This window comes from Heterodontus francisci, chromosome 14 (assembly GCF_036365525.1).
Source record: "Heterodontus francisci isolate sHetFra1 chromosome 14, sHetFra1.hap1, whole genome shotgun sequence".
Classification (NCBI taxonomy): Eukaryota; Metazoa; Chordata; class Chondrichthyes; order Heterodontiformes; family Heterodontidae; genus Heterodontus; species Heterodontus francisci.
In genome coordinates this window covers 52,573,874-52,598,462 of record NC_090384.1, presented here as the reverse complement: position 1 = coordinate 52,598,462, position 24,589 = coordinate 52,573,874, and the positions used below count along the sequence as shown (strand labels likewise).

At 40.1% G+C, this 24,589-nt stretch overlaps 1 protein-coding gene across 5 annotated transcripts in view; it reads left to right on the top strand.

Moving 5' to 3' along the window:
- Nucleotides 1–24,119, top strand: part of lsp1a (lymphocyte specific protein 1 a) — a 389,495-nt gene extending 365,376 nt beyond the window's left edge. For all 5 annotated transcript variants that reach the window (XM_068046220.1, XM_068046217.1, XM_068046218.1 and 2 more), the window contains one exon: nt 20,763–24,119. In XM_068046220.1, the coding sequence (XP_067902321.1) occupies nt 20,763–20,794 (32 nt within the window). In that variant the 3' untranslated portion in view covers nt 20,795–24,119. The remainder of the gene's footprint in view (nt 1–20,762) is intronic.
- Nucleotides 24,120–24,589: the final 470 nt, after the last annotated feature.

The following is a 24,589-nucleotide window of genomic DNA, read 5'->3' as shown; positions in this document are numbered from 1 at the left end:
CAATTAACAGGTCCCCTCCTTGTTCACCATGCGATTAGGGACGGCGGGTGTCACATGATTGTGAGAGGGCCCGAAAGGATGGCCAGCCAGTAGCCCCACTGTGAGTGCTGCTCAGACAGAGGGCGAATGAGTGGCCATCTCAAAATGGAGGCGCTCACGAAAGGGTCCAAACGGCACAAGAAAAACGAAGGCCAGAACTGTGAGGTGCATCAGTCTGATGGGGGAACCCCTCCACAGGACTGCATTTGGTTGCGAATGTATTGCATATAGCCTTTCTGATTCTTTACACTAGCATTTGAAACATGCTATGAGGTACTCCAACCTCCCACCGTGTAGCATTGCCAAGCTCCAGACACAATGGGGGTCCATGTGATGCTGACAAATTTTCCTCCCTCTCCGTAAATTGCCGATGATTGTAATTGCCTGCCTGCCTGCCTCCGGCGAGCGGGTTCCTAATTCCAATGACAGCCCCGCCCTGGGAAGCTCATTCAGAGGAAGGACCACATTGGGGAGCCATCCTGACGGATGTTTTCTCTGTTTTCCTGGCCCCCGGCTGTCAAAGCTACTTCCAAGGGACTGGGAAAATTCATGCTTTAGGGAAGGGAGAAGGTGTAGGAGATGTATCTTGTCCTTGGCAGGTAAGGGAAGGTAAGGTTGGGGGAGGGTGTATTTGTCCCTGGTGGTGTATTGAGAGAATGCAATCTCGATATCTTTCTTGAGTTTCTCTCCAATCTCCCCTCATGCCCTCTTCAAGCTCATCTTGCCCACGAAACCCACCTCCTGCCCTCTCAACCCTATTCACACTAAACTACTGACCATCAAACTTCATGAACTCCAAACTTCCTTTTCTGGCTCTCACGTTGGCTGATATTGTTAACAGGGTATTTTCCCGATTCACAGGATTTAAAAATAGCTCCCTGCTACTTATAGGCCTGTTAATGAGCTCTTTAATAAGTTCAACAGGCAATTAATAGGACATGAGCACCCAACCCGTTCCCTCCCTGCCAGCTGAAGTTTAAAAATAGGATCACATTCCAGAGGCAGCGGGACCCAGTGCTGACGACATTTGAGCCCCCAGCTCAATTTAAATAATTACACAAGAAGATTTCATGTTTTAAGACTTTTATATAACAACTAAAATAAAAGAAATCCCCTTTTACTAAGTAGTACTTTGTCAGTAGCTGATACCCCAAATTATAAAGAAAGGTATTTTCTTTACTTATTAAAACACTTGGAAACCTGACACCACAGTTATACATTATTTAATCCTCTTTGATGGTGAAATCTTTGTGGTTGAAAGTCCCAAAGTTCTCCCAGTTGCAATGGGTTTGATCTCCCAGACCTTTCTGAAAATCAATGTCCTCTTCGCTCGCTTCTCTGAGTACTTTTAATCTGGATGATCGTGAATATTACCATTCCTGATGATCCTGTTGAACTTTTACTTCTCCATGATCTTCAACTTTCAAAATAGGTTCCAGTCTTCACAGCCTATCACTGTCTCAGGCTTCTGAGAGCAGGTGTTCCCTCTCTCCATCTCAAGGCTGCCACCACTGGTTGTCTTCCTTACAGCCTGTTCTGAGGTTGCAACCATTGGTTTCTTTTCTTACAACCTGTCTGCCTTCAGAAAATCTGTTAAATTTATCTGGACTCAAAAATCAATAGCTTGTTGTCTTTTTCCAATAAGCAAAGTCCAGAAGTCTGGTTTTGCAGAGCCACCTGGGCCTTCCATTGTTCCCGGGTGTTAACAGCTGTTTAGTGTATTTGCATCTTCAGAATCACTGACTCCTTGTTTATAACCTGAAAGTCTGGGAGGATGAAACCCGTTGTTCTTCTGGTGTTACCCCTGCAATCTCTGATTTTTCCCAAAAAAAGTCTTTGATCTGTATTCTCTGTTGTCCTGGCAACCAAGATTTCTGTCTTGGCCTTTAGCAGATTGGATGCGAGATCAGCTGACTTTCCGGACTCCATCTTAAACTTTTAAAATTCACAGTTTTTAAAACATAATCATTTTACAAGTTCAGAGTTCATAACAATAAGGACTGGACTTGGAACACCAGCTAAGTTTCTGACTGATAATGGAGGGGAATTTGCCAATGCCGAGTTCAAAGATGTGTGAAAACATGACTATCATGGCCATGAATACCACAGCTGAAAGTCCTTTCAGCAATGAACACTGTGAAAGGAATCATGTTGCATAAAATCTTAGCTGATCAACCAGACTGTAAGTTGACAATCTCCCTGATATGGGCAGTTCATACAAAGAATTCACTTCAGATGGTTGAAGGATATTGTCCTTATCAGTCTATAGGAGAAATCCCAAACTGCCTTCTGTGCTCTGTGATAGTCCTCCTGCTCTAGAAGGTACTAGAATTAGTTCAATTTTTTCTGCTCATTTGAATGCTTTACATGCAGGGAAATGGGCTTTCATCAAGACTTAGGTCTTGGTGAAAATTTGGAGAGCTCTGAAGCATCGTATAAGACCATCCAAGACAGAATTTAATTCAGGAGATTTGATGTATTATAAAATTATAGGTTATGATGGTCAGACAGTTGTTATTAAACTTCTGCTTCTAGTTCTGTTCAGAGACTGTTCTGTAGCCTTCATTTCATTGTGTAATCCAGTCAAGCTATGGCCTCTACTTGCACTTCGATGTCTGTCAGGACTGCTACTGTGAAATCACCCTCTTGCACTATCAGAGACTCTTTCTGTTGTGCGTGATCATTTTCTGACGCAAGAGTCACTTCCGGACCCACTATTAGAACTTGCAGTGCACTTTCTTACTCTCCATTCTTTGACCCTAATCAGCCAGTCCATGTTAAGGTTCATTCCTCATGATCAATCAGGAATGATTACAAAATCTCAGACTCTGAGCAGCTGATAGAAGGAAACGAGGCACCTTGTACCTCAAATGCTCATGTGTTTTATGATGAAGGTCCTGAGGAACAGGACATGGTAGATCAAGGACTGGATAGTGGTAATGTGAGTGATCATGACACACAGGACAGAGCCATCACATCCAAAGACCAATTGCCCAGAGTGGGTACTCGAGCGACATATATTCCAGAGAAGTCGAATGAATAGAGGAATATGACTATTATGGGACATGCAGGAAAAGCATCTGGCAAGTTTAAATATTGGTTGAATGTTCAGGATGATGGCCAAGAAGTGAGGTCCATGAACTGGCAAAATAGGGTCAAGGAGTGCAGAGTAAGAAAGTGCACTGCAAGTTCTAATAGTGGGTCGGGAAGTGACTCTTGCATCAGAAAACGATCACGTACCAGAGTCTCTGATAGTGCAAGAGGGCGATTTCACAGTAGTAGAGTCTTGACAGGCATCAAAGTGCAAGTACAGGCTGTAGCTTGACTAGATTACACAATGAAACGAAGGCTACAGAACTGTCTCTGAATAGAACTAGAAGCAGAAGTTCCCATGGCCGTGAACTTTTGCCAGTAAACTTGAGGATAAACCAATGAGAGGCAAAACAAAAGGAATTAGATAGTTATAGAGAGTTTGGAGTATATTCTGAGGTACCAGATAAGGGCAGCCAGCCTTGTCATGTGGTTGGATTTGTACTGAAAAAGACCTCGTAGATGGGACTTATAAGGCTAAAGCGAGTCTAGTTGCTAGGGGTTTTGAACAGCGACTGCATGATTAGTTAGAGTGGACTGTCCCACAGCTGGAAAAGTAATCTTGAAAATCTTTTTGGTTCTTTTGGCCACATATTCATGTGAGTGAACATCAATTCATATAAAAGCATTAAAGTATTTCTGCAGAGAAGTGTTTCTGAAACTGCCAAAGAGGCAGCAGATGCAGAAGGAAAACTATGCAAACTAAAGAAATATGTCTTTGGCCTGAATGATGCTTCCAGGGGGTGGTATTTTTCAATGAGATTTGTTTTGCTGAAAATAGGCTGCATTCAACTGAAAGCCAATCCTGCAATGTTTTATTGGTATCATAAAGGGAAACTTTCAGGCATTTTCATGATACATGTTAATGATTTCTTATGGGGTGGTACTGTGGAATTTGAGAAATGTGTTACTAATAGGAATAGAGTAGAACTTAAGTTTGGGAGTCAGCCTTCTGAAGCTTTTAAATATATTAGTTTAGATATTAAGCAGAGTAGGTCTGGATTAACTTTAAATCAACCATCCTATTTAGCAAGTGTTACTCCCATCCTAGTTAATCATGCTAGGTCATCTCAGAAAGATGATGTTATATCGAAAGAAGAGACAGAACAATTGTGAAGCCTGATTGGTTAGTTAAACTGGATGAGCAGCCTAGACCAGATGCTAGTTTTGATGCGTTGGAGTTAAGTACTATGATGAAACACCTTAAAGTCAAGAATGTTTTAAGAGCAAATAAAATATAGAAAGAATTAAATCGGGAGAAATGCATATTTAAGTTCCCACCCTTAGGTGACCCAAAGAATATGAAACTAGTCATTTTTAGTGATGTTTCATATGCTTATCTTCCTGATGGGTATTCGAGTGCAGCTGGTTTCATAATATTTCAGATAGGTGAAAATGGGAAATGTTGTCCTTTAGCTTAGGAAGCTAATAAAATAAAAAGGGTTGTTAAAAATACTTTAGCTGTGGAAACACTGGCTCTTGAAGAGGCAATGGATATGAGATTCTGTTTGTCAAATATTTTAAGTGAGGTTCTATCCAAGGGGTGTACTGAAGACAGTATACCCATTGAATGTTACGTAGATAATCGTTCCTTATGGGATAATGTACACTCTATATAAAGCATGCGTGAGAAAAGGTTGCAGATTGACCTGCTAGCTTGAGTCAAGCGCTGGAGAGAAAGGAAATCTCTGAAGTTAAGTGGGTGAATGCAAGTCATCACCGGTCTGATTGTTTTACAAAAAATTGCTTGGATGAAGGACTTGTTAGGGATCCTAGAGGAGGGGAAATTTTGTTTATGCATATTAACTCTAAGTTTCATTTAAAAATGAGGAAGGGAATCTGCTAATTGTCTATGAATTATGTTAAATTATATGCAGGTGGAGGCCATTAATTGGGGTCTCACTTCACATAAAAAGAGACACTTACTGAAACTGGTGTGGTGGTTGAGTTAGGAGGTGTATGTTTGTGATGTTTCACTCTGTAAAGAACTGCAAGACTGAGTAAAGATTGGCTTCAATATCGTCCTTCATCAACTGACTTTCCGGAATAGAACACCCCATGGTACTTCACAAAAACATAAGGAAAACACTTGTGAAAAAAGTCATGAAGATCTGCTATGTTTGGCCTGTTAGGATAATGGATCCTGTGTGGCTAACATCAACTGCTTGTTGTTACCTTTCATGCTTCTGGCTGGCAATTCCTGTCAAAGTTCAGTTACAGCTTGGAATTGAGCCCCATGTAGTTTGAAGTCTTCCATTTTGTCTAAGGAGCAGAAGTAATAAGAATGCTGATTTCCAGCTCACATCTGCATAGTTTTAAATAAAGGTTTGTATAAGTTGTAATTAGAAATTAAAATAACTGAACAGTTTTTGACTCATTTTGTTTAGAATTTTAATAATTAAAATAAAAATCCAACTAAACTGTATACTTCACAACACCAGAGAAAGAAAATAGTCCTTTACAGACATTGTCATCAAATTCTCTTTTCATATTCCTTGTTCTGCATTGTCATTAAACTCTGTAGTGATGAAATGTACCATCACTCTGAAATACTTGAATAGTCCAATCACGAGCGACAAATTCCCTTCCAGTGTCCAGTAGTTGAGATGTTTTAAAATCTCTATTATATTAATCTGAGTAATCCAGGAGCTATAACATTTTCAACCATTGTCACCACAGGGAGCCACAGAATAAAAAGATTACTTTGGAATATCTTTATTTATTTTAATAGGTCTTCTTAACACTGTTATTGTGTGTTGTATTTATAGCCTGATTTCTTTAACAAATGTAGAGAAAGTTTGTTAGCAGAGAGCTTCTCAGTAACTCAGTCTGCTTTGATACAGAGTGGAGATGTCATTAAGTATCAATAGGTGAGGTTTACACAGTACAGCAACTTCAACTTTCATGTCCAAAAACCTTGATGACTACAACTAAGTAGCCAAAGTAAAATTTCAATTGGAAAATCAAACAGACCACTATTTCTGTTCTGGCAATACCAATTCTCAAATACAGACCATCAAGATGATAGCCATGAACAATCAGATAACCTACTAATAGAGTGCCTAATGATTAAATGACTAGCAAGATCTACACTGTAGAGAGATTTGTAGGTGAATAATCAGAGATTATCTCTCGGGCAGAGTTTCTTTTTCCTTTATGCAGAGTTTTCAGATGTTGTTTCCAAAATGTTGAAGCACCTGTGCAGTTAGTTTTAAGCCAATTTTGTGCACATTCAAGGACATTGACACACTTAAAACACCTCTAATTAATCTTTAGCTTATGCTATTTCAGAAGTTGAAATAGTAAAATTACACAAAAATAATTTCCACATTGTGGCAAAAATAAAGCAAATAGTTGTTTGGTAGTCAAGAACTTGAGTATTGCCGAAAATAGAGGCATGTTGTCAAAGCTTTTCGTTTTGTACGTCCCAAAGACTGGCGGACCTTATCAGACAAAATGTCCCTTCTGCTGTTCACAATGAGCAAGGTACAGGTCGTACCTAACCAGCCCATGCTTGCAAAACTCAAAACACAGTGTCCAACATTAGATGCGATTCCGCGATTGGACAAGATTTGCTAAATAATCCTCAGTGTGTTAAGAATTAAGCTGACAACCAATTTAAGATTATCATGGGGCTCACAGTATGTCGCATTTGCACTTATTGGAAGCTACATATATTAATACATAGGGCCCTGTTCTTTGCAGACCGAAAGAACATGTACACACATTGCGCCTGTTTCAGCTAAACAAAATAAGTAACAGCCATTCACTGGTTCATTCCTCAGGGCAATGCCTTGACCAGAGTCAAGCTGCCTGGTTTAAATTTCAGACAAAGCTTGTTTAACTGTCAGTCATCATAAACTGGTGCATTCTCCATGGCAATGCTTCTACCAATAAGAGTTCACTTGCCAACCAATCAGCACTCTCTTCTCATACAGTATAAAGTTGGTGTTTTCCCTTTACATTGGGTATTTTTGCAGATTGTCCTGATGAGTGCAAAATGAAAAGCTTTGACAACATGTCTCAATTTTCAGCAAAAATAAAGCAATTTATGAGAAAAGAATTATCTAGGAAAGTTTGTCCTGGATATAATACAAAATAATGGTTACCTGAGAGTTATCACTACAGTTTTGACAGGCATATGCACTGCTAATGATTTATTTCAGTCATCTTTCCCTTGGGCACCTGAGCCCCACCCAATGCAATCTTTGGGCAAGCATGGTGACGGATGACTAGCAATGCAACCTGAATCAGAAAGGAGTTTACTTCAAGATGAAATTAAGTCCTGCAAAGGCACCACAAAAATGTTGCTGCTGGCTGTTTAGGTTCCCCCAGAGTTCTTCTCACTCTCTTTACAGCTTTCTTCTGGCTCAGCTCTGCTATGGACCCTGCTATGGGTCCATTTTACCACCCCTGGATCAGTGAGCTACCTGCCAATATGAAATTCCTTTATGCATTACATTTATCCCAGGAGAAAAGTCAGGAGCCAACAGGCTCTTTCATGGAACAAATCTAACATATGGAGGAATTTCTATCCATTAAGAACTAGCAATGAGGGGGAGTGAGATTCAAGAAAATAAAGTCTCAGAAGTTCAGATGGCATCATAAAGGACAGGAAACAAAAATGCTCAAATCTTATCACTTTTAAGATAGCCTGTTATGGGATATCTGATAGACAGAACATTTTCCAAAGCTTCCAAAAAGATTGCCCCTGAGAACCAAATGTTATGTTTTAATTTTTTTAAACAATCTGTAAACAAATTATTGCCAGTCTGGTCGTATTCTAATTACTGTATATAAAATTATAGTATTGAAATGACACTGAATTTTATCATACCATGAAATCCTTTTGCCAGCTATTTTAATAGTGGCTAACTGCTTCAAGTAACTCATTTATTTTAAATGGAATGACCCCTCTGTTAAATAGCAGAGATAGGAATTTCCTGTGAACACAACAGTGCTGTGTCACCGCATGGGAGGTTATTAGTTTGTTTCCATAATTCCCCAACAGTTTTGATAGAAAGACCATTGCATCTTTCAAAGCAACATTGGATAAACATTTAAAGCAGAGAAAGATATAAGGCCATAGGAGAGAATGGCACAGCGGAATTCATTTTGGATTGCTGCAGTGAAGATCTGACACAATGAGCCAAATGACCTCCTTCCATGCGGCAAACTGCTTTGTTTCTATTCGATGAGTTACCAGTCTCAATTATACCATGCTGAGGAAGCCAGGGTTGACGTTTCACGGTTATAGATAGAGCAGAATTGGTAGGGGTGGGGAGTGTCGGCAGGTTGTGCTTTCAGGGGTATGAATAATATATTTATCAAAATACAAGGCTATTAAATGGCAGATTTTTGGCTTCCATTGGTCTCCTGTTGCTAGAAACAATTGCAATTTATAATAATACTCCTGGCCTTCCATGATTATTTCTAATCTTATGGAAGAAAATCCATTAAGCTGTCTTGTTTCAGTGGTATAGGTGACATTAACAGTGTTCCTCTACAATGAGGCTTTGACCATTGCTAGGTTGGACCAACCATTCAGATGATATTTGAGATGGTAGCCCAGTTTAAGGAAAAGGAAGCCAATGGAGTCAATAGGATTTCCATGTGCTGGGGATTTAAACAGAGATTTGGGATTATGTAAAGAATGCTGTCTGTTGCCTCTGTCCTATTGTAGCAGACCCAGCAGTGCTTGATAGCATGTTTGTTCCCTACAACTAAATGAAACACTCTGAACTGGAATTTGCTTCTTATCCAAAGATCACTTTTTTTTTCTATTTGAAATGCCAAATGAAAAAAATGAGATAAATCATAGAGTCAAGGGGCAATTTTATGCTCTCCCCCGCAGCGAGTTTGGAAGCGGGGAGAGCATAAAATTGGGTGGGATGGTGGGCGGGAGGGTTCCCAAGATCATCCCACATCTGCCAAAATTTAGTCCAAGGCGGGAAGGCCTGTGAACAGCCTTCCCGCCCTGCTGTCAATTAAGGCAATTAACTGGGCAATTTAGCCCAATTAAGGGCCTCTTCTCGCAGCAGCTGAAATTAGCCTTATGGCGGGCGGCCCTGGCACCGCATCGGGATATGGGGGGGGCGCCCACTGAGAGCCAACCCCCTGCCTTTGCTGCAAACCACACCACGCATCCACCCCCCCCACCCCCTCACTAGACCCCTCCCGCCCTGACCTACCTGTGGCCTGGGTCCAGCGACACTCCTCAATCTCTGGTAGGTGCAACTCCAGCAGCAGCCATCACCTTCGCGCTGGCACTGCAGCTACCAGCCTCTGATTGATCGGCAGCTCTCCAAGGGTGGGACTCCGTCCACTGGGCCCTTGATCGTATGGAAGGCCTGTTGCTGTCAATTTAAGTGCCAGATTGGCACTAGATTTGTCGGGCCTTCTGAAGAAGAAGCAACTTGGGGATCTCGGCAGCACCTTTTCCAGACATCAAGACCCCCGGCACAAGAATAAAATCCCGACTGTAAAGTCATTTATGGCACAGCAGGAGGCCATTTGGCCCATTGAGTCCATGTCGACTTTCCACAGAGCTATCCAGTCAGTCCCACTCCCCTGCTCAATCCCCGTAGCCCTACAAGTTTATTTCCTTCAAGTGGCCATACAACTTCCTTTTGAAGTCATTAATGTCTCCACTTCCACCACCATTGTGGGCAGCGAGTTCCAGGTTATTACCACCTGCTGAGTTAAAAAAGTACTTCCTCATATTCCCCCTACATCTCTTTCCCAAAACCTTCAATCTGTGTCCCCTAGTCCTTGCACCATTATTTAATGAGAACAGTTTTTCCTTGTCCAACTTATCTAAGCCTGTAAATATGTTTTAAACCTATATGAGGGTTTGAGGACAGAGCTGGCTAAAGTAAACTGGGAAATTAGGTTAATGGATAGGTCATTAGAGATGCAGTGGCAGACATTTAAGGAGATATTTCATAACACCCAGCAAAGATACATTCCAGTGAGAAAGAAAGACTCTAGGGGAAGGATGCACTATCTGTGGCTAATGAAGTTAAAGATGGTATTAAACTGAAAGAAAAAGTGTACAATTCAGCAAAGAGTAGTAGTAGGTCAGAAAATTGGACAGAACATAAAAAACAGAAAAGAATGACAAAAAGAATATGAAAGAGAAATTAGAGTATGACAGAAAGCTAGCTAGAAATATGAAAACAAGATAGTAAGAGTTTCTACAAGTATTCAAAAAGGAAAAGAGTAAGTAAAGTGAGCGTTGGACCTCAAGAGAGTGAGTCTGGGGAATTAATAATGGAAAATAAGGAAACGGCAGAGGAATTGAACAGATTTTTTACATCTGTTTTCACTGTAGAGGATACAAATAACATCCCAGAAATAATTGTGGATCAAGAGTTGAAAGGGAGGGAGGAATTTAAAACAATTACCATCACCAGGGAAAGGGTACTGAGAAAATTATTGGGACTAAAAGCTGACAAGTCCCGAGGTCCTGATGGACTTCACCCTCGGGTCTTAAAAGAAGTGGCTACTGAGATAGTGGATGCATTGGTTTAAATTTTCCAAATTCCCTAGATTCTGGAAAGGTCCCATCAAATTGGAAAATAAAAACTGTAACTCCACTATTCAAGAAAGGAAAAAGACAGAAAGCAGGAAACTACAGGCCAGTTAGGGTAACATCTGTCATAGGGAAAATGCTGGAATCTATTATTAAGGAGGTTATTGCAGGTCATTTAGAAAATCTCAATGCAATCAGGCAGAGTCAACATGTTTTGTTAAAGGGAAATCATGTTTGACTAATGTATTAGAGGTATTTGAGGAAGTAACAAGCAACTTGGTGAAGGGAAGCCTATAGATGTGGTGTACTTGGATTTCCAGAAGGCATTTGACAAGGTGCCATATCAAAGGTTACTAAACAAAAGAACCCATGGTATGGTGGAGTGGGGGCTAACATATTAGCATGGAAAGAGGATTGGTTAGCTAACAGGAAATGGAGAGTAGGCATAAATGGGTCATTTTCAGGTTGGCAAGCTGTAACTAGTGGAGTGCCACAGGGATCAGTGTTGGGGCCTCAACTATTTACAATTTATATCAATGACTTGGATGAAGGGACAGAGTGTATGGTTGTTAAATTTGCTGATGACACAAAGATAGGTAGGAGAGTAAGTTATGAAGAGGACATAAGGAGTCTGCAAAAGGATATAGATAGGTTAAGTGAGTGGGCAAAGATTTGGCATATGGTGCACAATGTGGGAATGAGTGAACTTGTCCATTTTGGGCAGAAGATTGGAAAAGCAACATATTTAAATGAAGAGAGATTGCAAAGCTTTGAGATGCAGAGGGATTTGGGTGTCCGAGTACACAAAACACAAAAAGTTAGTTTGCAGGTCAAGTGATTAAGAAGGCAAGTGCAATGTTGTAATTTATTGCAAGGGGAATGGAATATAAAAGTAGAGATTTTTTGCTACAGTTGTACAGGGCATCGGTGAGACAACATCTAGAGTATTGTGTACAGTTTTGGTCTCCTTACTTAAGGAAGGATATAATTACATTGGAAGCAGTTCAGAGATGGTTCACTCGACTGATTCCTGGGATGAGAGGGCTATCTTAAGAGGAAAGGTTGGACAGGTTGGGTCTGTATTCATTGGCGTTTAGAAGGATGAGAGGTTATCTTCCTAACATTTAAGATCCTGAGGGGACTTGACAGGGTGGATGTTGAAAGGATGTTTCCCCTCGTGGGAGAGACTAAAACTAGGGGGCACAGTTTAAAAATAAGAGGTCTCCCATTTAAGACAGAAATGAGGAGAAATTTTTTCTCTGAGGGTCATGAGTCTGTGGAACTTTCTTCCCTGGAGTGCCGTGAAGGCAGGGTCATTGTATGTTTTTAAGGCAGTGGTAGACAGATTCTTGACAAACAAGGGAGTCAAAGAGTATCGGGAGTAGTCAGGAAAGTGGAGTTGTGTCCACAACCAGATCAGCCATGATCTTATAGAATGGTGGAGCAGGCTCGAGGGATCCAATAGCTTATTCCTGCTCCTAGTTCATACATATGCAAATATCTAGCTTGACTTTTTAAAGCTTCAGCATTATAGGAGGAAGGAAAAACTGATCAACTCCAATGTTGTGGCCCTAGAAAAGAATGAGTTCGCATATGAAAGAGTTAGACCAAAGCAAGTGGGAATAAAATTCAACATTTATCATGCGATATAAAGCATGATGTTATTTTATGAGATCTTATCTAGTCTTAGTAAGACCTCATAGTAGCACTCATAGAAGGGGAGGAAGGAAAGCAAAGAATTGATATTGAAGTTAATGTAAAAGAAAACTGGATAAATGCACAGGTGACAGTCAAGCTAATGTAACCATTTACTCCAGTGCAAATCTAACCTGAAAAATAACACACAAACCAACAGGCTTGCACGTTAGAGCCAGTTGTCCATTTCACTGTATTTAAAATAAAAGTATTAGTTTTTCCTCGGATAATTAGATTAGAGATACAGCACTGAAACAGGCCCTTCGGCCCACCGAGTCTGTGCCGAACATCAACCACCCATTTATACTAATCCTACACTAATCCCATATTCCTACCAAACATCCCCACCTGTCCCTATATTTCCCTACCACCTACCTATACTAGTGACAATTTATAATGGCCAATTTACCTATCAACCTGCAAGTCTTTTGGCTTGTGGGAGGAAACCGGAGCACCCAGAGAAAACCCACGCAGACACAGGGAGAACTTGCAAACTCCACACAGGCAGTACCCGGAATCGAACCCGGGTCCCTGGAGCTGTGAGGCTGCGGTGCTAACCACTGCGCCACTGTGCCGCCCTTGATTGTCACAATAATTTTGGTTCAAGGAGTCTGGGATCCCATAACATGCACTCTGTACTGCTCCATCAATACTCAACAGAGATATCATCAGCCTGGGGCTGGGCAGTGTTTCTTTAACACGGTCCCTTTTTGGAATGGCCTAACGGAGCAATCATCTTTAACTGCGTCCCTCCCTGCCATATGAGCTATGGCAAATGTTGAAATCAAGTGACCCTGAGAAGGGAAAAAGGAGAGGAACTAGGTTGACAAAGGGGAGCTGTACAAAAAAATATAGATTTGAAAGTTGCTTTTTTTCAGAAAAAATCTCAATCATCAACCAGTTTAAGAGTTTGCCACAAGGTCTGTAGTATCAATGGAATTGTGGTGATATCACTGGTCATCAATATACACTGGATTAAAAATTTCTCTGCTTGGCATCTGTAGGGCTATTATAAAAGTATTTGTGAAGATCTCCCTTTTTAAATAAGTGAACATATTTACAATTTCATCAATTTCATCAGTTAAAATCTTCACAAAGAAATTTATGACATTATTATACATAGTGACCAGAGCAATTATTACCTAGTGTTAGTTACCAGTAAATGGGCCAAATAACTTAAAATATAGAAAAAATACAGACTGCTTTCATTGAGTGACTGCACTGATAGGCAATTATCAATGCGATGGACTTCACATTGAAGATGAAAGGAAAAACTGAGTACTGGGAATCTGGATGAAAACAGTAAATACTGGAAGTAAATAATAGGCCAGTCAGCATCTGAACAAGAAAAGATAGCTTAATGTTTTGATTGGAGACTTTCATCTGAGCAAATAGTTCTTTTCTTATTTCTGATGGAAATATTCCATCCTAAATATTAATCCATTTTTTCAGATGCTGACAGACTTGTATATTTCCAGCTATTTCTGCCTTTAGTCTCTTCCCTGTTTTCCATGTAACAGTATAACATCATCAATTAAGTTCTGACATTGCTACCTACCTGACAAATTCAGACACCATGGGGGTAATTTTCACTTTTGGAGATAGTGTAAAATGGGCAACATCAGATTGGCTCTCTTTTATGGACGTCTCCCAATTTTCATTGGCATGGACTTCAAGAGACAGGAAAATTGGAAGAGGTCTATAACAGGCAGCCGATTCAATATTACCCTGTCACCAAAATGATCCCATATGAACCGTTTAAGATAAAGGAATGAGGCAGTGGGAGTGTCCATGTGCTGAGGATTTAAATACACAGTCAGTATTATGCAAGGAGTGCTGGTTGTTACATCTGACGTGGCAGTGGTTGATCATGTCACTTTGTGCAAAGTCAGAAAACCTATATTCCCAACTGTCTCATTCCTCAAATATATGCATAAATTTTATGTTTCAGTGCTCTTACGATGCAGGGTCATGTGACATGGTATGAAACCATCTATGTATAAGGGCTTACAATATATTAATTTTGATCAATCTCTAATAGAACATTTTCACATCATGAAAACTAACAGAACACTGACATAATTGCAATATATCTTTAATCTTAGAATCATAGAAATTATGGCACAGCAGGAGGCCATTCGGCCCATTGTGTATGTGCCAGATAAAAATGTGCTATTCCCTCCCTAAATCTTTCCACCTCTCCACATCTCTTTTCTCTCTTAAGACACTCCTTAAAACCTACCTCTTTGAATAAGCTTATGGTCATCTGCCTTAATGACCCCTTATGTAGCTCAGTATCAAATTTTGTTTGACAACACTCCTGTGAAACACCTTGGGCAATTTTACTACATTAAAGGTACTATATAAATGCAAGTTGTTGTTGACAATGTTCATAGAATCATAGAAATTTAAAGCACGGAAGGAGGCTGCTCAGCCCATCATGTTAGTGCTGACTGAAAAAGCCTAATCCTGCTTTCCAGCTCTAGGTCTGTAACCTTGTAAGTTACAGCATCTCAAGTTCTTTTTAAATGCGATGAGAGCTTCTGATTCTAACACCTTTTCAGGCAGTGAGTTCCCAGACCCCCACCATCCTCTGGGGAGAAAAGTTCTCCTCAACTCCTCCCTAATCCTTCTACCAATTACTTTAAATCTATACCCATTGGTTATTGACCTCTCCACTAAGGGAATTAAGTCCCTCCTATCCACTCTATCTAAGTCCCCATAATCTTATTCACCTCAATTAAATCTCCCCTCTGTCTGCTCTGTTCCAAGGAAAACAACCCCAGCCTATCCAATATTTCCTCATAGCTAAAATTGTCCAGTCCTAGTAACATCCTCGTAAAGCACCTCCATACCCTCTCCAGTGTGATCACATCCTTCCTGTAATGTGGTGACCAGAACTGTACACAGACCTCTGGCTGTGGTCTAACTAGTATTTTATACAGTTCTAGTGTAACCTGTCTGCTCTTATATTCCATGCCTTAAGTAATAAAGAAAAGTATCCCCTGTGCCTTCTTAACTACCTTACCTACCTGTCCTGCTACCTTCAGGGAGCTTTGGATATGCACTCCAAAATCCCTCTATTCCTTTACACTTCTTGGTATCAAGAAGTCATATGTGGTCCACTTTCTGGATGAACCATGGGATATAATTGATACTGAACTGTGAATTTCAATCGGTATTGAACTGTGAACGTTTCGTGCCCATATTTACTTGAATAGAGTTGAAGGAAATTACATAAAAAGGAATTCAAAGCTGTAAAGGGTTTTTTTAAAAATTCCCAATAGCTAGGGTTAGAACTACTAATGCTGAACTGAGAGGCCCCTGTGCTGTCTCGCACATGATGTAGATCTTGCTCTCCAATGCTCATTATTCTTGGCAAAAGCCTTTTATCCCAACTAATCACACTAATGTCTTGCTTTAACTGCCCATCTCCATGTCATCTTTGAATCTTCATGCCATGGCTTACCTTGCAGGTACCAGTCAACAGTCTTCTTCAATCAATCTTCTTTCAAGCGATCAGAATACATTCACACACCAATTGAACCACTAATGATGGTATACTAATTAAAAGATTATAGCAAGCTAAACATTGTTCACAAAAGCAGAACCTGGTTGAAATTGCATTTTATTCCATTCAGTAACACTTTGTTATGTGTATAAGAATTAAACTTATTAAAATACTATTCAATATTGGCAGCATAGATGCTACTCTGTATATGTGTACTTCTTTTTCCTCCAATAATGCAAAAGCTATTGACCTATACCAGTGGATGTCAGTTGCTTAATTGTATTGCTAGCTTGCATGATCAGCTTATTTCATTTTGTTATGTTTGCCACCCTTTTGCAGTCCGATTGAAGTCCTTAAGTTCATCATTAGCAATAGCTTTGCGACGCAGCCCTGATTCAATCAGTGTGCTACTTATCCTCTTCAAGGACCTTACAGCTGCTTCTTTTAATTTCCTAGCGTCAAATCGAGGTCTAAAGAGCAGAAGAGGCAGACGGCTACTGAATACTGGAGTTGCCTGTTGCATTTGGTTGGATTTATCTGGACCTGGATCCTGTTCACTTACTGTGTGCGCTTTAGCTGCAAACATTTGAAATAGTACAGCATCCCACATCTTATTAGCTCGTGAGCCCTTTGCCTTTTGATGCTCTTGTTTCCTATCCTGTATCTTGTCTTGGTTGTGTTCTTGTGATTCTGATTGTGACAGCTCTGGTTCTGGTTCTGGAAACTTTGGTGGCTCTTCTTCCACTACCATGTGTTTCTTGAGACGACTCCACCCACTCACCTTGCTTCTAGGTGGTTTAGCTCTCTCTAGAGACTTCAGCTGCGGTTCTGCTTTAGGAAATAACTTAGCCTCTTCCTCGTCAGTTGTCTCAGCAACAAAGTCAAGTGGCCGGGATTCAATTTCTCTTTTGTTTTTCTGCATGGTGGTCATCTCCATATGATGGACTTCTAGTTTAACAGTACCAATGCCAACTGTGAGAGCATCATTTTCCATAGTTGAGATATTGGAATCCTTTTTGGCAAGGGTTTCTTGAGGCACCTCATTTCTAAGAGTCTTTGCTCTCGGAGGGTCATATGTGGGAGTCTTGGCTCTCGGAGGGTCATATGTGGGAGTCTTGGCTCTCGGAGGGTCATAGGTGGGAGTCTTGGCTCTTGGAGGGTCATAGGTGGGAGTCCTTGCTCTCGGAGGGTCATAGGTGGGAGTCTTTACTCTTGGAGGGTCATAGGTGGGAGTCTTTGCTCTCGGAGGGTCATAGGTGGGAGTCTTTGCTCTCGAAGGGTCATAGGTGGGAGTCTTTGCTCTCGGAGGGTCATAGGTGGGAGTCTTTGCTCTCGGAGGGTCATAGGTGGGCGTCTTTGCTCTCGGAGGGTCATAGGTGGGAGTCTTTGCTCTCGGAGGGTCATAGGCGGGAGTCTTTACACTGTAAGTTTCAAACACAGGAACTGCAGCACTAGTCACATCATTAGCATCAAAAATGTTAGTAATATGAGCTTCAGGGACGGGAGCTTTAAGTATAATAGATTCAACTATGGAAGCGTTTGCTGTGGGGACCTCAGTACCAGGCCATGATCTTTGTGTATAAAAGCTTGGAGAAAACCGTGGTGATACAGTCAAAATGGGGAATTCTTGCATTTTTATAACTGGTTGAATACTCGGGATGGAGAATGTCTTTACAGGAACCATAGGCTGTGGCACTTTTCTGAATGCTTGGTTCTGATGTTCAGCTGGTGACTGAGGGGCACTGATTAGTATTTTAGGGAGAATCTCGATTTTGCCCTTGTAGAACGATTTATGTGCAGGATATGGACTTGCGACATGTGCACGGGTTACTATTGCAGGCCCTTGCCTATAAGGTGATCCTGATATTTTTGGAGATTGAAAGGATCGTGGAGATCGAGAACGGTGTTCCCAGTGTTCTAGGTCAGGACTAGCTTCACTAACAGGAGACAGACTAGAGCGGAAGGGTTTAGATAAGTGAGGGTGAGACTTATCTGATGCATCCACAGGCTGTAAAGATGTTTGTGCAGCCTTCCGCTTTGCAAGCCTCTTCAAGATTTTTTGTAACTTGATGTTATCCTTGTTGGGCTTTGGTGCCAGAGGTGGTGGTGGCTTTGGGTGAGGTGATGCACAATGACTGGTAGCTGGTAGAGTTGTTACAGCCATGAGCATTTTAATTCCCTGAAATGAAATGAAATGAAAATTTCAATTCTATTGATGATTTTATTTTCCTAAGGAAATTCATTGACATTAAGCATTGCCAGTTCAGTTCAATTTCTTAGAAAAAGAGCATGATCTCGGGATAGATCCTCTCTGATCATCCATGATCTAATTGAATGGTGGAACAGGCTTGATGGGCGGAATGACCTACTCCTGTTCCTATGTTCCTGAGCTTAGTTATTGCAGGGGGGTCTACAGCTGCCTTTCAACATAAAAGGTTTCAAATTTAATTGCTAATCCTATCCCTCATTCCAATTCACCAACCTCATGGAGAAGTTATGAATCTGTCTGTTCTTAGACAAGTCATAAGGTCCAATGTCCCCTGCATATAATTCTATAAAGAAGTGAAAGGGATGGAACTGATATCTAGCCCCCAAATGACTTATGCCTATCACTGACTAATCCTGAGTGTGATTAACAATGGTTGTGGAATAGTGCACATCTTGATGACCCTGTTGTCTTGGCTAGTAAAGGGGATATCTCATTATTAGACTATTGAGAAAGATATGACACAATGAGAAAAGATCAAGGCTGTGGGATTAGTTTTAGATTGTTCTTAAAAGAACCAGGCAAGGCACAATGGGCTGATTGGCCTCATTTCTGTACTGTAAACTTCTATGATTCCACTTCTCTGGTTGTTATTGGACACATTTTCAAAGCAGAGTTGATCATTTATGTCTCACAATACTCTACCTTCTGGGCTGAAGAAGAAAATGTTAAGTGAAGAAAAGTGGTGAGGGCGGCACTTTTAGCCAGAATAGCCCTCGACCTGTGTATGAAGAAATATAAGGGCAAACTTAAGCATGAAGAGAGTAAGTACCTCCTAAAGGAGAAGGGGCTTGAAATGATGCAGCTGCTTAACTCAACTGGAGTCCTTGTAGTTGCAGTGTGTGGTGGCTGACAGTTGCGTCAAATTTTAGAGCATGACAACTGACTTGCTCCAAAGGCAATATGTGTGTAAGGTGAGCTGTGAGCAGGAAGGATCATTACTTCTAACCTTATAATAATTTAGAGGGCTAGTCCTGAACAGCATGCAGAGTCAGCCATTCTTTCCCCTTCCCCCACACCCTCTCCAGAGTTCAACCAGAATCAGATATAGTTACACCAGGTTCCCTACAAAAACAGCACAGACTGCAAGTCAGCAACCTGCAATGTTACTAGCTCAAACAGATAGAAGCTGCAATAGCTTACTGATCATTGGTGCAGTGAAATGCTTCTTATTGGGAATACTGGGGTGAGTAAATGTTCCCCATGTCTAGGCATTCCCGTTTATTACATATGGGGATTGATCCCAACTGGGAAAGAAATGTACTATGTGTTGATGACATAAAGTCACCAACAGGTCTCAAATGGTAGGATCACACTAAATGATAAGAGAGAATAAAATTAGTTTATTGACCTCCATTTGATTGGTTTATTTTTAAAGAAAGAAGGTTTTCACTAAACCTGTATAAATCATTGCTTAGGCCTCAGCTGGACACCAAATTTTATGAAGAATGTCAAGGCCTTAGAGAGGGTACAGAGGAGATTGGCCATGGTGATAAATGCGATAAAGGACTTAGGTGGCGAAACTAGAGAACTTAGCATTTCTCCTCCATGCAGAGAAGGTTAAGGGCAGATTTAATCAAAATGTTCAAAATTAGAAGGAGCTTTTACAGAGTAAAAAATGAGAAACTACTTCCACTAGCAGAAGAGGCAGTAACGAAAAGATGCAGATTCAAGATAATTGGCAAAAGAACAAGAGAGTAGATGAGAATGTTTTTAAAGCTGCGAGTTGTTATGATCCGGAATTCACTGTTTGAAAGGGTAGTGGAAGCATATTCAATAGTAACTTTCAAAAGTGTATTGGGTATTTCATTGAAAAGGAAATCTTTGCAGGGCTATGGGAAAAGAGCAGGGAAACAAGAATAATTGATAGCTCTTTCAAAGAGTTGACACAGGCATGCTGGACTAAATGTGCTGTATGATTTTATGACGCAGCATCAGTGATTTATGTAAAATGTTTTCAAACTGTCCACCAAACGAAAGGCCACAGTTCTTGGTTAACAACATAGAAAGAAAGATATCACACCTCATCACATCTCAAAAGTGCTTCATGTACAATTAATTCCTTTGAGGTGCAGCAACTGTTATAAAAACCAAAAGTGGCAGCCTTGTTTTGCACAGCAAAATCTCATAAACATCAATGAGATGATTGTACAGTTAATTTATTCTGAGTCATATTGAGAATTGGTAGCGGTGTTGCCATGGAGAATGCACCAGTTTATGGTGACTGACAGTTAACTGCCAAGCTTTGTTTGAAACACCTCTACCAATCAGAGTCCACTTGCCAAACAGTCAGCACTCTCTTCTCATACAGTATAAATTTGTTGCTTTCCCTTACATTGGTATTCTTACAAATTGTCCTGATGAGTACAAGATGAAAAGCTTCAGCAATACTCAAGTTCTGTACTACTGAACGACTATTTACAATACTTTGTTGGGACAGATTAAAGATAGCTTTACTTTGTATCTGGCTCTATTATATTTCACTTAGGAATGCTTATGCTGACTTTGGATGTCCAAAACAAAAAAAAGTTCCATCACCTAACACAAATATCATTAATTTTGAGTTGTGGAAAAAAATTGACCAAAAGCATAATATATATCATATATAATATTCCTTTCTTTTTCAGCTGAAGTTGAACATTATGATCAAGAATATTGAAGAACTGGAGCCAACATGTGGACCAAGAGCTGTCGAACTTATTAATTTTATGTATTAATTTTTGTTTACCTATAAACTAGTTATTCTTGCTTATATCATCACTGTTATGTCTTTCCCTCTGATACTGCCGTAGTTTAGACACAATTTATGTATTTGAAAAAGGGCACCTATTCTCTAAAAGGTTGTGCAGAGACACATGTCAAAGATGAGGACAGAGTAACCCAATAGGCCCCATCTTATTCCAGTTCAGTACAGTCAAGGCTCCCAATTTTGAAAAACCAAGAACATTGTTTTCCGAACAGTAGCAGCCTCAGATTAGTTCCTGTTGATTGTATGTTGGAGGTAAGAAAACCCAATTAATACATCAATTTCTGCTCTGGAACAGTAGAACTCTATAAACATGCACATGCACACACAAAAAACTTTAATGTTGTGAGAGAGCCCACTAAACAGTTGAGTCTTTTTTGACATTAAATTAAGTTTTTAAAATGTCTATGCAGCGGGAACTTTTTAAACCTGGCTTCACATGAGCCTTTGTTATAGTGCAATGGATGCAAGGCTTGAGCAGCATTGGAATACCTCAATGGAGCTGGTCTCACCTTCATCTCACTTTCTTGCTTAAGTGCATGACAGATAACTGCACATTCACCCAAGTTAGGTTACATACTTTGCGTCAACATGATTTGTCTACTGGTTTACCAGTATCAGAATATTCATAATAGGCACTCGCTTCTTTCAGTCCTCTGCATTGCATGCAAAACTTTGTCTAACAATTAATATTTTAAAGCCAGTTCAGTGGCACAGAGTATTCTTCAATTTGCAAATTGCTTAGATAATTGTTATAGTGCATACGTTATCATTTAACCCTTTCTTACCCGCATAAATAGATTTAGCTTTGATCAAATTCTGCTCCCGAGGACTGATATTTTTGTGTGTAGTTTCCTGAATGAAATGGGAGTAATTGAACTTGCAACTGAGGAAAATGAAAAATAAAAAAACTCACCAATTGACTAAAGCAATATTCAGAGTACACTCATAGCAATCAACACCTGACGTGATTCTGAAAGAATCAGAATAGGAATGGTTCACTAGAGTGTCCATCATCAACCCAAAAGATACAGAGAAGTCCCTAGCTGATGAAAGGATTTGGTTCATTTTGGAAAATGCAGGAATATGTTGTGATATGGGAGTTGGCACCTAAAAATTTGTTATACTATTAAGATGGAATGATATGTACATACGAAAAACAAGCAAAAAAATTGTAAATTCATATACCATTTACGAGGTTCTATTCATAGTTTTGATCATATGATGTCTTCTCAGTTCAGAAGCACCATTGTTTAATTGTCCATTTGTAAATATGAGCTGGGTTTCAATAAATAGCACACTGCACCAATTATAACTCAATTATACATCAGTTTTCATTGGGGAATGGTTTTGACTTTATATCAATGTATTATGTGTTGTGTAATTTGATTGTGAAATTGCCTAAATTGAATGGCAGATCATCTTGTATGGATGAGGAAGACTATTCAGCTTACCCCAGCTCATGCAGATAGAAAGAACCAAGTTTCCACCATGATAGAATCAAGGTGTCTCTTATTATGACTCCATGATTTTTCCCTCTACAACTGTACCTGGAAATCTATGTCAAGTGTTAATTACTCTTTCTGTAAAAAATCGACTGATACTAGCCTTTCACGAATTTGAACTTATGCTATCTTGTCCTGTCACAGTTTAACTTGAACTATTGCTCTTGATTTAACTTTTCATGACCATTTAGGAACATATAGAACTCTTTTTTAAGTCCCTTCTTAGTTACCTCTTTTCCAAGCTGAATAGCTCATATTCTCCAGTCTTTCCTCATAATCGAATCAGTTTTAGGCCAGATTGTCCTATGAGTTGCCAGGAAGCTTTAAAAATTTCATTCTAATGTCATGGAGTAACGCAGAGTTAGCAGTATATGTCAAGCCTGCACACCACGTCAATTTAAACAACTGCTAACTCATTAATGACTTGGAGGAACAGAGAGCCGTATATCCAAGTCTGCTGAAGACACTGTTGGGTGGCACAGTAAGTGAAATAGATGGACACAGAAAGTTGCAAAGGGACGTTGTTAGACTAAGTACAGAAATCACTAAAACCCTGTACAGGTACAAAAAAAGTTAAAAGGCTAATGGAATATTGGCCTTTATTTCAAGATGATGGGACTACAAAAGGGGGGAGTTTTGCGTAATTATATCAAGCACTGGTTACATACCATTTAGGAGTACTGAGTTCAGTTCTGGGCCCCACACCTCAGAAATTACTTATTGGTTTTAGACAGGGTGTGGTGCAGAATGGCGAGAATGATACCTGGGCTAAAAGGGTTAAATTATGATGGCAGGCTGCATAGACTATTAGAACATGTATAGAACATTAAGGGAGGATGATGAGGTGCTGCAAATGATTAAAAGATTTGATAGGGTGGATAGAGAGAAACTATTTCCTCTGGTGGAGGACAAGGGAGCTTAACCTTAAAATTAGAACGAGACTGTTTATGGATGACATCAGGTAGCACTTCTTCACACAAAGGGTCATGAAAGTCTAATATACTCTCCTTCAAAAAGCTGTTGAGGTTCGGTCAATTGAAAAATTCAAGACTCATAGATTTTTGTTGGTTATTACGGGATATGGGGGGGAAATTCATTCGCATAGTGCCACTACGCAGACTTATGGCAATTCCCCGGGGGCAGGCAGTATTGCCTGTGTGGCCGTGCAGTGCTCGTCATTGAGGTCATGCCTGTGGGAAATTGGTGTAAGACTGCATAAGCTGCACTATGCAATTGAAAGATGAGTAAATGGAATTATAGCACAGATCAACCATAATTGAATTGAATGGTGGAACAGCATGTTGGGTTGAATGGCCTACTCCTGTCCTATGTTCCTATCAGTCTCAAACTGATGCCTATAGTATAACTCCACCAAGCGTGTGACATGATTATATTTGGATGTGGTGTCCACCACTGTTAAGCAGCTTGCCAGTGCTCACTGCCTAGTTAGACATGAGCAGATGCTCCAAGATGCCCAGCAGCCATGCAGTCATACTCCAGCCAGTATCAGTGCCTTTGGTAAGGAAAGCAAGAGAAAGCACCGCTTAAAAAAAAACAATCTGGAGATTTGCTGCTTTAACATTTAATTGCAATGCAGTATTCTGTTTAACATGAAACTGAGCTTTTTTATTGTTTACTTCAATCGTGCACAAAAATAAAATGTTTGTTTGAAAAAATAAATTGAATTTACGATAGCTATTGACAGTTTTTATTAAATGTAATGTTTGACCTAATGTGATGTAGTCCTGCTATCCCCTCATTTACAAACAAACAGTCTCACCCTGCACTGAATGGAATTTACACAAGAGTCTTCTTGTTAGAAACCTGAATTACAGGCTCCTCCCATTGCTCAGGAGCACCTACTTGGTGAATAAGAGAGGTTAGACTATATCCTGGAATCTTTCTCAAAGATGTGCAAAAGCAAATGGATGATTAACAGTGCATTCATATTGGTCAGTCTGGATACTTCTCTGGTCTAAACTGGTTTGGAAAATAATTTTTATAACCTGACTACAATAATCTGTTTGATTTGCGATATTTGAGTGATACTTTGTGGACTTTCTGTTCCAGTATGATCTGTACAGCAAACAAGACACCTTGGCATTGTTAGAGAAGTTAAAAAAAAAACTCATGTGTTAGTTCATTAGTGGAATTGCACATTTGTCACTGATTCCCATCAAAAAAAATTCAGAAGAGCCATCTC